The sequence below is a fragment of the Notolepis coatsorum genome, assembly GCF_963971535.1.
Source record: "Notolepis coatsorum genome assembly, chromosome: 1".
In the NCBI taxonomy this organism is placed as follows: domain Eukaryota; kingdom Metazoa; phylum Chordata; class Actinopteri; order Aulopiformes; family Paralepididae; genus Notolepis; species Notolepis coatsorum.
The window spans coordinates 312,028,482-312,043,481 of NC_140165.1; the positions used below are offsets into that span (position 1 = coordinate 312,028,482).

Sequence of the window (15,000 nt, forward strand, 5' to 3'; positions counted from 1 at the left end):
TCTGTTGGCACTGATTCATGTTGCATTGTGTCTCTGTTTGCGCGGCACTGATTCATGTTGCATTGTGTCTCTGTTTGCGCGGCACTGATTCATGTTGCATTGTGTCTCTGTTTGCACTGACTCATGTTGCATTGTGTCTCTGTTTGCACTGATTCATGTTGCATTGTGTCTCTGTTTGCACTGATTCATGTTGCATTGTGTCTCTGTTTGCACTGATTCATGTTGCATTGTGTCTTTGTTTGCACTGATTCATGTTGCATTGTGTCTCTGTTTGCACTGATTCGTGTTGCATTGTGTCTCTGTTTGCACTGACTCGTGTTGCATTGTGTCTCTGTTTGCACTGACTCGTGTTGCATTGTGTCTCTGTTTGCACTGATTCATGTTGCATTGTGTCTTTGTTTGCACTGATTCATGTTGCATTGTGTCTCTGTTTGCACTGATTCGTGTTGCATTGTGTCTCTGTTTGCACTGACTCGTGTTGCATTGTGTCTCTGTTTGCACTGACTCGTGTTGCATTGTGTCTCTGTTTGCACTGATTCATGTTGCATTGTGTCTCTGTTGGCACTGACTCATGTTGCATTGTGTCTCTGTTTGCACTGACTCATGTTGCATTGTGTCTCTGTTTGCACGATTCATGTTGCATTGTGTCTCTGTTGGCACTGACTCATGTTGCATTGTGTCTCTGTTTGCACTGATTCATGTTGCATTGTGTCTCTGTTTGCACTGATTCATGTTGCATTGTGTCTGTTTGCACTGATTCATGTTGCATTGTGTCTTTGTTTGCACTGATTCATGTTGCATTGTGTCTCTGTTTGCACTGATTCATGTTGCATTGTGTCTCAGTTTGCACTGATTCATGTTGCATTGTGTCTCAGTTTGCACTGATTCATGTTGCATTGTGTCTCAGTTTGCACTGATTCATGTTGCATTGTGTCTCTGTTTGCACTGATTCATGTTGCATTGTGTCTCTGTTTGCACTGATTCATGTTGCATTGTGTCTCTGTTTGCACTGATTCATGTTGCATTGTGTCTCTGTTTGCGTGGCACTGATTCATGTTGCATTGTGTCTCTGTTTGCGCTGCATTGATTCATGTTGCATTGTGTCTCTGTTTGCGCGGCATTGATTCATGTTGCATTGTGTCTCTGTTTGCACGGCACTGATTCATGTTGCATTGTGTCTCTGTTTGCGCGGCACTGATTCATGTTGCATTGTGTCTCTGTTTGCACGGCACTGATTCATGTTGCATTGTGTCTCTGTTTGCGCGGCACTGATTCATGTTGCATTGTGTCTCTGTTTGCACGGCATTGATTCATGTTGCATTGTGTCTCTGTTTGCACGGCACTGATTCATGTTGCATTGTGTCTCTGTTTGCGCGGCACTGATTCATGTTGCATTGTGTCTCTGTTTGCACGGCATTGATTCATGTTGCATTGTGTCTCTGTTTGCACGGCACTGATTCATGTTGCATTGTGTCTCTGTTTGCGCGGCAGGTGAAGAAGGCCTCAGGAGACGCCATGTTGCTGAAGCTGAGGAACCCCTGGGGCTTCGTGGAATACAAGGGACCCTGGAGCGACAAGTGAGCAGTGTGTGTGTGTGTGTGTATATAGAAGAAGAAGAAGAAGAAGGAGAAGAAGAATAAGGCGAAGAAGAAGAAGAAGAAGGCTTTGTTAGATTTGGATCAATCAGCCAGTATCACCTCTTCATCTGTTGGCTTGTGTTATCACCTCTCCATCCGTTGACTCTGCGTTGTGTTTTATCTCTCCGACGTCTCCTCATACTGGCTGTACAATCTTTGTCATTCCCCTTTAATGCAATCCATAACCATAATAATTCACCACCTTCATGAGAATTCGACACTTGACAGCGTAATACCTTTCTCGAAAAACGCTGTTTATTACATAAACAAAAGCCTCAGATCAGATGTTATCAGATTGTATTGTCCTTGAAAAGTCTTTGGAAGAAAACTAAATTCATTATTCGAATGATCTCTCCTTTCACCCCGCTCGGTGGCCGTCGCGGCCTAGCTGTTATCCAAAAGCCTTCACGGTTGTCGTGCCACGTCAGTCCTCCCCCTTAAAAAAAGAAAAGAAGAAAAAAAGAACATGGGGTAAACCACACAGTCAAAATCACAAGTAAAGAAAATGGATCAAATCGAGTATATAAAGAAAAATAATAAAAAGAGTTGCTAATTAAAAGCAATATTAAAAAGGTATGTTTTCAACTGTCATTTAAAAATGTCCACTGAGCCAGCCTCTCTAATCTTTTTTTGGGATTGTGTTCCACAGCTGTGGTGCATATAATTTAAAAGCAGATGCCCCAATTTTCCTTTGGGGCACCCCAGGAACAATTAAAAGACCAGCTGTGGAGGACCTTAGGGCTCGTGAGGGGACATAAAAGGACAGGAGATTGGAAATGTACGAAGGTGCTAAATTGTTAAGAGCTTTAAAAACAAGTAGAAGGACTTTAAAATCAATTCTAAAAGATACAGGGACCAATGCAATGCTGCTAAAACTGGAGTAATATGCTCTCTTTTCCTTGTTTTCGTTAGAAGTCTAGCAGCAGAGTTCTGAATTAGCTGTAGCTTGTCTATTGATTTTTTTGGAAGACCAGTAAAAAGAGCATTGCAATAATCCAGTCTGCTTGAAATAAAAGCATGAATCAATTTCTCAGCATCCTGTTGGGTTAAAAACAATCGAACTTTAGCAATGTTTCTTAGATGGAAAAAGGCTGTTTTGGTCACCTTATTTATGTGGGTATTAAAACTTAAGTCAGAGTCTAAAATTACACCTAGGCTAGTTACTTCCGGTTTATTCTGGTGAGCCAAGAATAGCCAAAATCTAACTCATACGCGGAAGAACACTCACATTATAATAATCATCATCATCATTAATGACAGGCCCCGCCCCTCTTCTGGTTGTCATGTGACGCGCTGTCATGGCAACTGCTTGCAACCTTTAACACACCTTAAAAACGTCTGTCTGCCTGCTGCTGTTTTTTATCAGTTGTTTATGTGCTGATGGAATTCAGACACCCTGCTCTACAATACTGACTGCTGCTTGCCTCTAAACCACCTCCACCCTGCACATCTACTGTACCTCTCTGACCTGGCCCCTTTAGATGCTGTCATCTCCCCCAATATACATTACATACATTGAAAAACCTCGATTTCCTTCAGCGTTTTATTAATTCCCTTGGGGAAATTTGTCACCGCCATTATGCATGTATGTGTGTGTGCGTGTGTGTGTGCGTGTGTTTGTGCGTGTGTGTGTGTGTGTGCGTGCATGTATGCGTGCGTGCGTGCGTGTGTGTGTGTGTGTGTGTGCAATGCATGTATGTTTGAGTGTACAGTATGGGTGTGGGGTGTCATTAGAAGATGATAGAACATTGAGAGATGTTGCTTATCTGTTTGTGTTTATACTGTATGTTTGTGTGTGTGTGTATATGTATGCCTGTGTGTGTGTGTGTGTGTGTGTGTGTGTGTGTGTGTGTGTGTGTGTGTGTGTGTGTGTGTGTGTGTGTGTGTGTGTGCGTGTGCGTGTGCGTGTGTTTGTGACTAGGTCTAATGACTGGGATGATGTGGAGAAAGCCGAGAAGGAAAGGATCGAGCTGAAGAAGAGAGAAGACGGAGAGTTCTGGTGCGTCACACACACACACACACACACACACACACACACACACACACACACACACACACACACACACACACACACACACACACACACACACACACACACACACACACACACACACACACACACACACACACACACACACACACACACACACACACACACACACACACACACACACACACACACACACACACACACACGCACACACAATCAAAATGTCACAGGCCAGGGTTGTTTTCGAACATGGTTAAGGTATCGTCTCATCAGGTGCGGCCTGCTGACTGTGTATGTATGTGGTGTTGTTGTCTCTCCACCAGGATCAGTGCAGATGACTTCAGCAAGCTGTTTGGCACCGTGGAGCTGTGCAGCGTGAACCCTGACCCCCTGATCCAGGGGGCGGCGGCCCAGTCCCCCAGCTCCACCTGGAGCCTCAGTGAATACCAAGGCATCTGGGTGCCGGGGAGCACCGCCGGGGGCAGCCGCAGATACCGCCGTGAGTGTGTTGTTTTAGAAATAAAAGCGAGGTGTTTTACATAATTTTGACAAAAACTTGACAAAGGTCTCAATTACATTTACATTTACATTTAGTCATTTAGCTGACGCTTTTATCCAAAGCGACTTACAAGTTCTGTACGACAAGTCATCAGGAAGGGCACAATTCTATCAGCTGAGTAACAATGTTCATCAAAGTGTTGAGTGCTACAGTGTAGGTTAGTATATTAGGACAAGTGCATGACAGTAAGGTTAGTTAGGGTTAGATATCTTTTTCATTATTTCAAATAATGGTTGAAGAAGTGCGTCTTTAGTCGACGGCGAAAGATCCTAACTGGGGTGGGTAGTTCATTCCACCATTGTGGGTCAAGGACTGAGAATAGGCGACTTCTCTTTGATGACCCTCCCGGAGCTTGGATAGGAGTAGGTCTGAGGCGGCCAGAAGATGCAGAGCGTAGGGGTCTTGAGGGTGTGTAGTTAGAGACCATTGCCCGGAGGTAGGTGGGAGCGGTTCCCTTTGCCGCATGGTATGCTAGGTCGAGGGCCTTGAAGCGGATTCGTGCAGCAATGGGGAGCCAGTGCAGGTCCCTAAGAAGTGGGGTGACATGGGCCGACTTCGGTAGGTTTGAGATCAGGCGAGCCGCTGCATTCTGAATGAGTTGAAGAGGCTTGGTGGCAGTGGCCGGGAGGCCAGCAAGCAGTGCGTTGCAGTAGTCGAGGCGGGAGATGACTGTTGATTGGACGAGGAGTTGGGTGGCTTCTTTTGTCAGGAAGGGGTGGATCCTTCTGACGTTGCTCAGGAGGAATCTGCAGGTTCTGGTTGTCGCTGCGATGTGAGCAGAGAAGTTCAACTGGTCGTCGAGGACAACACCAAGGTTCTTGGCGGTCGGGGACGCGGTCACAGCTGCATTCTCAACTGTGATGGAAAGGTCAGTCAGGGGGGAGGATTTGGCCGGCAGGTGGAGCAATTCTGTTTAGCTTAGGTTCAGTTTGAGGTGGTTGGTCATCATCCAGGCGGAGATGTCAGACAGACAGGCCGAGATCCGCTCAGAGACGTGGATATCTGAGGGAGGGAAGGAGAGGAATAGTTGAGTATCATCGGCATAACAATGATACGAGAAGCCATGAGACGTGATAATGTTACCCAGTGATTTAGTGTAGAGGGAGAAGAGAAGGGGTCCTAGGACCGAGCCCTGGGGGACACCCGTCCACAGGGGGCGGGTGGCCGACAGGGTCCCTCTCCATGACACTTGGTAGGAGCGGCCATTGAGGTATGATGTCAGCGCAGAGCCAGCCACTCCCATTCCTGCAAGAGCCGCAAGGAGGATCTGATGGTTGACTGTGTCGAAGGCTGCAGATAGATCTAGGAGAATCAGGACAGAGGAGAGGCCTTTCGCTTTTGCTAGGTGAGGTGCCTCTGTGACCGCAATGAGTTGAGGGAGGAGTTGATGGTTGCAGTTAGGAATGGGAGAATGTCTGGTGCTATGGTCTGGAGGAGTGGGGAGGGTAGCTGGTCCAGCTGGCATGTAGTCGGACGGTTCGACGTTACCAGTGTCAGGGTCTCGGCTTCTGTAATGGGAGAGAAAGATGACAGAGTGAAGGATGAGGTTCTCGATTCAGTATTTGGAATGGGTGGGGGTTGGGAGAAGGAGCTGCGGATGTTCTCCACTTTTTCCTCAAAGAAGATCGCAAAGTCTTCGGCAGAGAAAGATGAGTGAATTAGTGAATTTGTCAAAATGTGTAAAACACCTCGCTTTTATTTGGGACAGGTGTCTATTTAACCTCTTCCGCCCGTGCGGTCCGGGGCGGACCGTAAATTACATCACGTCATAAATCAAGTTCTCCAGACTGTCTGACAAAATTATCGTTTTTCTTTTCAAACGTATTCAAGTATAAACATCATAACCATGTCACAACAGCAGTTATAATGTATATTATCATCAATACGTTAGTTTACCAATAGGTTAAAGTGTAATTAGATAGATTTTAGTTTCCGTTTTTCTGTTGTTTTTATCGCGAAAGTCGGCACATTTTTCAGAAACACCCTACCCAGAGGCCTCTAGGTCAAAAAAATTCTGTATGCATTTTTTTAATATCTCTTATTACTCTGGATAATATACCACAAAACTTAACGTTGTTGGCATATATTGGAGCGCAGTTAGTTTGTCTCCCCTATTCTTAGCATTGAGCAACAATCAGATTTGAAATCAGTTTCAAAATGGCGTCACTCTGGCCAGAATAAGAAACCTACTGTAAATACAGTAGATTTCATTATTTGTTCTTATGCATGCCTGGTGATACTAAATCCAAATTGAACTCTGGCATTTGAAAGATAAGATTTGGCACAATCCATAAATGTGCGAATTGGCAGGCGGCTGAGTGGCGAGTGGGCAAGGTGCTCGTCACTAACGCAGTAGATGCTGGTATAGAGCCCAGCTCTCTGCGTTGCTACCGGCTTGGCCGGCCGTCATACTAACACAATTGGCAGTGTTAGAGGGTGGGAAAGCTGGTGGGTGGGGATTTGACGTTGTGGACAGCGACTCCTACAGGTCGGTTGGGTGACGCCGGTGCGGCGAAAACAGGAAGTATCGGGGGCAGCGTGAGCCTCCCACGCGTTACTCCTCGCCACTGAGAGTTCGAGCTGCTGCTGTGAAAAGATGCGACAGGCTGCCTCCTCGTATACCGGAGGGGACACGTGATGCAAGGCTTCTATCCACACTACAGCCGACCAGTGGGAGGCATAGTCTAGCAACGTTCAAGACAGGGGAGGGAAGAATTGGAAATTGGGATGGGAGAAAAATAGAAAGATGGGGAGAAAAAGTGGATAAAATAATTTTTTGTTGAGAATTGTCATTTATAAGCCTGCTATTCTATATTATATAATAATATTTCAAATGGCATTGGTCCGGATGGGAGAATTCAGTACTGTATCTACAAAACCTTCTGTTTAATCATCTTCCCTTTATCCATTTCCTTAGCTTTTCTGTACACGTGATCTCAAGAAGGTACTGAACGAGATCAGTGGCAGTTTTTCCATGTCTGGTCATTTTTAGCATGGTGTTATTCACTGTCAAAGATGCAAAGAAAAATCATAATTCATATTCTCCTTTGTTTCATCACAGTTTAAGCAAGCCTAGTAATAGACACAATATTTCTGACACTGGGAATACATTCACAGAGGTCCATAGATGTCCCTAGATACCAAGAACATGCAAATGGATCTTGTAGAAGTGGAGCAATATTCCATTTACTTAGGTATGTATTTTAGGCCGATTTTCAGAAAATAGGGCTCCGGGCTAAACTTTATTTCTATATCACCTTTCATACAAGAATTGAGCAATGCATAAAGTGCAGACATAAAATTAAGTACCCTGGGCCAATATCGTCACTACACACACAGGTGGAAAGGGTTAATGATGACGATTCACCACCACCCTCCTCCTTCTCTCAGGATCATTCTGGAAGAACCCTCAGTTTGAGTTGGTTCTCTCCGAGCAAGACCAGCCCGATGAGGAGGACGATGATGAGGATGATGATGATGAGGATGACGAGGAGGAGGAGATGACCCCCGAGGAGAGGAAGATAGCAGAGAAGCAGAAGCAGAAAGGGAAGAAGTGCACCGTGCTGGTGGAACTGCTGCAGAAGGACAGGAGACAGAAGAACAAAGTCAACTTCCTCTACATGGCCTTCCACATCTACAGGGTGAGAGGGAGGGGGGAGAGAGGGAGAGAGAAGGGGAGAGAGAGAGGGGGGAGAGAGGGAGAGAGAGGGGGAGAGAGAGGGGGGGAGAGGGAGAGAGAGGGAGAGAGAGAGAGGGGGAGAGAGGAGAGAGGGGGGGAGAGGGAGAGAGAGAGAGGGGGAGAGGAGAGAGAGGGGGGAGAGGAGAGAGAGGGGGGGAGAGGGAGAGAGAGAGAGAGGGGGGGGAGAGAGGAGAGGGGGGGAGAGAGAGGGGGGGAAGAGAGAGAGAGGCAGAGAGAGATAGAGAGGGGGGAGAGAGCGGAAGGGGGAGAGAGGGGGGAGAAAGAGAGGGAGAGAGAGATGGGGGAGAAAGAGAGGAGAGAGGGAGAGAGAGGGGGGAGATGGGGGGAGAAATAGAGGAGAGAGAGAGAGGGAGAGAGAGAGAGTGGAGAGAGAGAGGAGAGAGAAGGGGGAGATAGAGAGAGAGAGCGAGAGAGATAGAGGGGGGAGAAAGAGAGGAGAGAGAGAGGGGGGAGAGAGAGGGGGGAGAGGGAGAGAGAAGGAGATATATATATATATATATATATAGAGAGAGAGAGAGAGAGAGAGAGAGAGAGAGAGAGAGAGAGAGAGAGAGAGAGAGAGAGAGAGAGAGATTAGAGTGACAGAGACAGAGATTAGTTGATTAGAGTATTAGACAAAAACCTATAATTATTTGTTGACTATTTTTGTAGCACTATTGTAATCTATGTATTCGTTTAATGAATAATTATGTTCTGACCTCAGTGCCATTATTCTGGTCTTAGCCAAGCATGAGTTAACTTCCTGTGTCCTTTCTCTTCACAGGTTCCTCCTGAGGTAAGTACTTACTAAGCATCGTTTATATTTTTTATTTCCCTGAAACAATATCACAAATATCATTCATTATTACATGGCGTTTTCACATTTGCCGAAATGCTTGCTTGTGATTGGTCAATAGCGCTCGTCAGAGGTCCGTTATTACTCGATAACGGACCTTTGCCGAACAATAATGACCGCTGTGCACAGCTGTTCGCAATCAAGGCCACTGACACACTGCATCAGTGCAGCCAATCAGACACACCTGCCGGCTGCACTGACAGCGGAGTGTGTGTGACGATGACAGCGGACTGGAGCCAGAACAGAACTGCGTCTGCATTTGATCTCGTCTTGTCGATGTAAAATTTATTAGGTATATTGTTAGTAAGTTAGCCATGTAATAAGCGGGATAATGTATAGCTATACTCAATCATTGTTGCAAAATAATTGACCTTCACTGACGTTTAAAACACCTCTGCGCGGCGCCTCTGTATTTTAAACTCTGTATCGGTCAATTATTTTGCGACAATGACCTCGTAGCTATACATTATCCCTTACATAATTAACAGTATCACATAACTAGTTTTTACTCAACCTCCATGCCTGTACACAGCTCCAGGGTATGTGTCTGGACCAGAGCTTCTTCACCCAAACCCGTCCCGTGGGTCGCTCTGGGAAATACCGGGCTCAGAGGTACTGTACTCATCATCACTCAAGCTCTTCACAATATTAACTACACTTAAACAGGAGCAGAGAAACAACCAGCACATATTATTTTCTGGTTCTGTATAGCTCAGTGGGTAGACTAGATTAGAACATGGCTCTAATACTGCCCGGGATAAGGGTTTGAATCCCACCTGGTAATGTAAGGCACTGTAAATGGTAAATGGTGCATTTATATAGCTCTTTTATCCAAAGCGCTTTACAATTTTGTTCCTCACATTTTTACCCATTCACTCACACGTTCACACACCGACGGCGGAGGCGACCATGCAAGGTGCCGACCTGCTCATCGGGAGCAATTAGGGGTTAAGTGTCTTGCTCAAGGACACTTCGACACGCTGCCCGGGAGGAGTGGGAATCGAACAGGAAACCTTCCAATTACCAGACGACTGTTCCACCTTCTGAGCGACTGTCGCCCCCACATAAAAACATCTACCAAAGGGCACATGTCCACCATTTGACACATTTCCTGTTTTGTTTTTCTGTCTGGCACTTTGTGAAGAGATTTTGGATGTGCCTAAAACCTTTCCTGTAATAATAATAATAATAATAATAATAATAATACATACATTTTGTATAGCGCTTTTCCGAATGCTCAAAGACACTTTACAGAGCAAAATAAACAATACAGTTTTAGTAGAAAAAATTTAAACAAGGAAATTATATAAAAGGTGAGAGAGGAAGGAGTTCAAGGCTTGAAGGCAAGAGTAAAAATGTGGGTTTTTAGGTTTTTTTAAATGATGAGAGGATGTCTGCATGTCTGTACTCTATACTCTTCATAGCCCAAAGCGTTAGAGCCAAGTGTAGCTGAAGCTAAGTCTGTCGAGCTGACAGGTAATATCGCCGGAGGACAGGAGAGCTTCTTGACACTTTAGAAAAACAACAAGGTGTGATTGATTGATTGAACATTTTATTAACAGATTGCAGAATGGGTACAATACAGTACGGCTCAATACACACAATTGTTAAGGGGATGCAGACCAGAGAAAGACTTTCATCTTGTTTACATCAGGGTCCCCCATTTTCAATTCATCATAACATATACGACATACAGATAGACAGTCCTGTTACATCTAGACATTTATGACATACCAGATATACAAATATACAGTACTGTTTGTGAGTACAAAAAGAGTCTAAAAAGAGAGTATATTTGAGGGGGAAGAAGCTGTACATTGGAAGAGGTAGGGCAGGTGGGGTGGGGCGGGGGTTAGGTAGGTGGGGCGGGGGGGAGGAAACTGTACATTGTAGGTGGTTGGGTGGGTGGGGTGGGGGGGGGAACTGTACATTGGAGGGGGTTGGGTGGGGGGGGGGGGGGGGAAACTGTACATTGGAGGGGGTTGGGTTTAGACATTTACAGGGGCCAGTTTCGAATTGCAGTCTCCCGTAGGTTTTGAAGGTGGGTAGTGATTCACATTCCTTTACAGCTGTGGGTAGGGCATTCCACATTGTTGTGGCATAATTGCGAAACGTGTTTAGTCCCTTGTTTGAGCCGAATGTGAACATTCCACTTGTAAGGATGAGAGCAACCAAGACACGCAACGTTGAACAAAAAAGATAAAGTGCCTTTATTGCATTGGCGACTTCTATATCCAGAACACGATTAAAATACTGACTCTGGTGTGTCTTGCCTTCGTCAGGGAATTTACTACCATCACAAAAGAATAAATGCCAATATCGATTGACACAAGCTTGTTCCCAGTTACAGTCAAAAGGTTCTATGGTTACAGCGTGTCTTCCAAACACATGCGTGTTAATGAACAAATGGATTGTCACTAAATATATTGACGTATCTCCTTGTGTCTGTACTCACTCTGGCAGGGGGGCGTGGAGGAAGGTACACTTGGACCCTGGTAGTTACGTCATCGTGGCCTCCACCTACAGACCCAACCAGCGTGGAGAGTTCTTTCTCCGCATCTTCTCCAAGACTGGCAACACTCTGGGGTAGGAGGGCAGAGGAGGACAGAGGAGGGCAGAGGGGAGATCTGGGGCAGGAGGACAGAGGGGAGCTCTGGGATAGGAGAACAGATGAGACAGAGGAGAGTTCTGGGGTAGGAGAACAGAGGAGACAGAGGAGATTTCTGGGATAGGAGAACAGATGAGACAGAGGAGAGTTCTGGGATAGGAGGTCAGAGGAGACAGAGGAGAGCTCTGGGGGAGGAGGGCAGAGGAGACAGAGGAGAGCTCTGGGGGAGGAGGGCAGAGGAGACAGAGGAGAGCTCTGGGTAGGAGGGATGTTGACTGTTTGTTGACCAGCTGTATTTGACATGTTGTGTCTTGTGTTGCAGGACTCAAGACTTCACCTGTTCCTCAGGTTTCCTGTCGGTGAGTCGACTCACAACAACAACAACAACAACAACATTGGCTAATAACAGCCTATAACCTATAACCACTTGTCAGTTTGTTGTAAATATTTGCTGTCTCTTTCACTTATTTATGAAGAGCTGTGTGTGTGTGTGTGTGTGTGTGTGTGTGTGTGTGTGTGTGTGCGTGTGCGTGTCTAACAGGTTATGTCAGCGCCTGTCTCCCCAGAGGATCACAGGAGGGTTCAGAAGATCTTTGACGAAGTGGCCGGACCGGTAAGAATGATTTCTCTCCCGTTTCCTCGACGGCAGAGGGTTAAAGGTCACAGGGGGCCAATCCTAAACAACCTGTTTTGTCTCCTCGAAAGGACGACAGGCTGAACGCCAAGGAGCTCATGAAGCTGGTGAACGCAGGTAGGAAATTCCAACGTGTCGTTCAAAACATGTTTCTGATATACAGTTCTGCGAAACTCAACAACGTGGTAGAACTTTAACTGCCGTCACAAGGGAGTCATTTCAGCACTACTGACTAATGACCATATTTATTGTAACGTATAATATAACTGATAGGGCATACAGACCCTCATCTGCACCTTTGATTACATTGTTTACTTGCTCATATGCGTATATTCAGAGTTAATTATATTGTTTACACTGCTTATTTCTATCTTTACTATAATTGTATTGCCTATATTCATGTTAATTCTACTATTACCATGCCCATACCTCAATATGTAATATTAGGATCAATAAAGGAATATCTTATCTTATCTTATCTTACTACTCGAATCGGTCTCTTACACCGTAGTACCTATATTAGCCACCAGATGGCAGAAGAGTCGTAACTTGTTCCTGCTCTCAGTTCAGCTACTGGTTGAACCGCAGAGGTCGCAGGAAACTCAAAACAGATGATATAGCAGATTGAGTTTTGATGAAGGAATGAAAGCAACAATGCCTGCCCTCGTCTTCACTCACTTTCGTCTTAATCATACTTAATAAAAACCTCTTTTTTCCCCCCTTGCTCTCATTAAAATGTTCAGTTCTAGAAAAAGCCAACCATTGATGAAGTCATAAAAACAGTTTGTCCCCGTCTTCACTCTCCTCTTAATCCAATTTAATAAAGACCCCCCCCCCCCCCCCCCCCTCTGCCTCTCTTGCTCTCATCAAAATGTTCAGTTCTGGAAAAAGACTACCATCTCCCGCTGGATCTGTGCAGACAGCTCATCTTTGGCGAGACTGTATCCTTCTGTCGTTGTCACAACCTTCAGTCTACAGAAAGTCCACACTTTCCTGCACATCTTCACCTCTCGTTTACAATAACATTTTCATTATGCAAGATCTGTTGTCTTTCCCTATAAATAAATGATGAGTTGATTTGTCAGGTGGCCTAATGGGCAACATAAACCTGTCTCTCTCTTCCTCTGTGTCCATCTATCCTTCCTTTTCTGGAGACTTGTGTGACTGGGAGACTTGTGTGACTTGGAGACTTGTGTGACTGGGAGACTTGTGTGACTGTGAGACTTGTGGGACTTGGAGACTTGTGTAACTGGGAGACTTGTGTGACTGGGAGACTTGTGTGACTGGGAGACTTGTGTGACTTGTGTGACTTGGAGACTTGTGTGACTGGGAGACTTGTGTGACTGGGAGACTTGTGTGACTGGGAGACTCGTGTGACTTGTGTGACTGGGAGACTTGTGTGACTGGGAGACTTGTGTGACTGGGAGACTTGTGGGACTTGGAGACTTGTGTGACTGGGAGACATGTGTGACTGGGAGACTTGTGTGACTGGGAGACTCGTGTGACTTGTGTGACTTGGAGACTTGTGTGACTGGGAGACTCGTGTGACTTGTGTGACTGGGAGACTTGTGTGACTTGGAGACTTGTGTGACTTGGAGACTCGTGTGACTTGTGTGACTTGGAGACTTGTGTGACTGGGAGACTCGTGTGACTTGTGTGACTGGGAGACTTGTGTGACTTGGAGACTTGTGTGACTTGGAGACTTGTGTGACTTGTGTGACTGGGAGACTTGTGTGACTGGGAGACTTGTGTGACTGGGAGACTCGTGTGACTTGTGTGACTGGGAGACTTGTGTGACTGGGAGACTTGTGTGACTGGGAGACTCGTGTGACTTGTGTGACTGGGAGACGTGGTAAATACACATGTTTACAGGAACGTTTTGGAGTTGTATTTTGATTGTATTTGGAGTATATTTCCTGACTGTAGTGAACTAGGCTAGATGTATTTCGCCGTCGACTAAAGACGCACTTCTTCAACCAGTATCTGAAATTATTTTTTTTATTTTTTTTATCTAACCCTAACTAACCTTACCGTCATGCACTTGTCCTAATAAACTAACCTACACTGTAGCACTCAACACTTTGATGAACATTGTTACTCAGCTGATGTTGAGGTCTGCTGTCTGTTGTCATGTTGAGGTCTGCTGTCATGTTGAGGTCTGCTGTCTGTTGTCACGTTGAGGTCTGCTGTCATGTTGAGGTCTGCTGTCTGTTGTCATGTTGAGGTCTGCTGTCATGTTGAGGTCTGCTGTCTGTTGTCATGTTGAGGTCTGCTGTCATGTTGAGGTCTGCTGTCTGTTGTCACGTTGAGGTCTGCTGTCATGTTGAGGTCTGCTGTCTGTTGTCATGTTGAGGTCTGTTGTCATGTTGAGGTCTGCTGTCATGTTGAGGTCTGCTGTCTGTTGTCACGTTGAGGTCTGCTGTCATGTTGAGGTCTGCTGTCTGTTGTCATGTTGAGGTCTGCTGTCATGTTGAGGTCTGCTGTCTGTTGTCATGTTGAGGTCTGCTGTCATGTTGAGGTCTGCTGTCTGTTGTCACGTTGAGGTCTGCTGTCATGTTGAGGTCTGCTGTCTGTTGTCACGTTGAGGTCTGTTGTCATGTTGAGGTCTGTTGTCACGTTGAGATCTGTTGTCACGTTGAGGTCTGTTGTCATGTTGAGGTCTGCTGTCATGTTGAGGTCTGTTGTCATGTTGAGGTCTGTTGTCATGTTGAGGTCTGTTGTCATGTTGAGGTCTGTTGTCATGTTGAGGTCTGTTGTCATGTTGAGGTCTGTTGTCATGTTGAGGTCTGCTGTCATGTTGAGGTCTGTTGTCATGTTGAGGTCTGTTGTCATGTTGAGGTCTGTTGTCATGTTGAGGTCTGTTGTCATGTTGAGGTCTGTTGTCATGTTGAGGTCTGTTGTCATGTTGAGGTCTGTTGTCATGTTGAGGTCTGTTGTCATGTTGAGGTCTGTTGTCATGTTGAGGTCTGTTGTCATGTTGAGGTCTGTTGTCATGTTGAGGTCTGCTGTCATGTTGAGGTCTGTTGTCATGTTGAGG

General features: G+C 45.7%; 1 protein-coding gene across 1 annotated transcript in view; it reads left to right on the top strand.

Moving 5' to 3' along the window:
• Positions 1–15,000, top strand: part of capn12 (calpain 12) — a 39,469-nt gene that overhangs the window by 16,911 nt on the left and 7,558 nt on the right. The window contains exons 7-17 of the mRNA XM_084329014.1: positions 1,492–1,577; positions 3,559–3,636; positions 3,951–4,126; positions 7,577–7,827; positions 8,650–8,661; positions 9,254–9,333; positions 11,185–11,307; positions 11,652–11,688; positions 11,871–11,942; positions 12,035–12,080; positions 12,843–12,904. Coding sequence (XP_084185140.1) covers positions 1,492–1,577; positions 3,559–3,636; positions 3,951–4,126; positions 7,577–7,827; positions 8,650–8,661; positions 9,254–9,333; positions 11,185–11,307; positions 11,652–11,688; positions 11,871–11,942; positions 12,035–12,080; positions 12,843–12,904 — 1,023 coding nt within the window. The remainder of the gene's footprint in view (positions 1–1,491; positions 1,578–3,558; positions 3,637–3,950; positions 4,127–7,576; positions 7,828–8,649; positions 8,662–9,253; positions 9,334–11,184; positions 11,308–11,651; positions 11,689–11,870; positions 11,943–12,034; positions 12,081–12,842; positions 12,905–15,000) is intronic.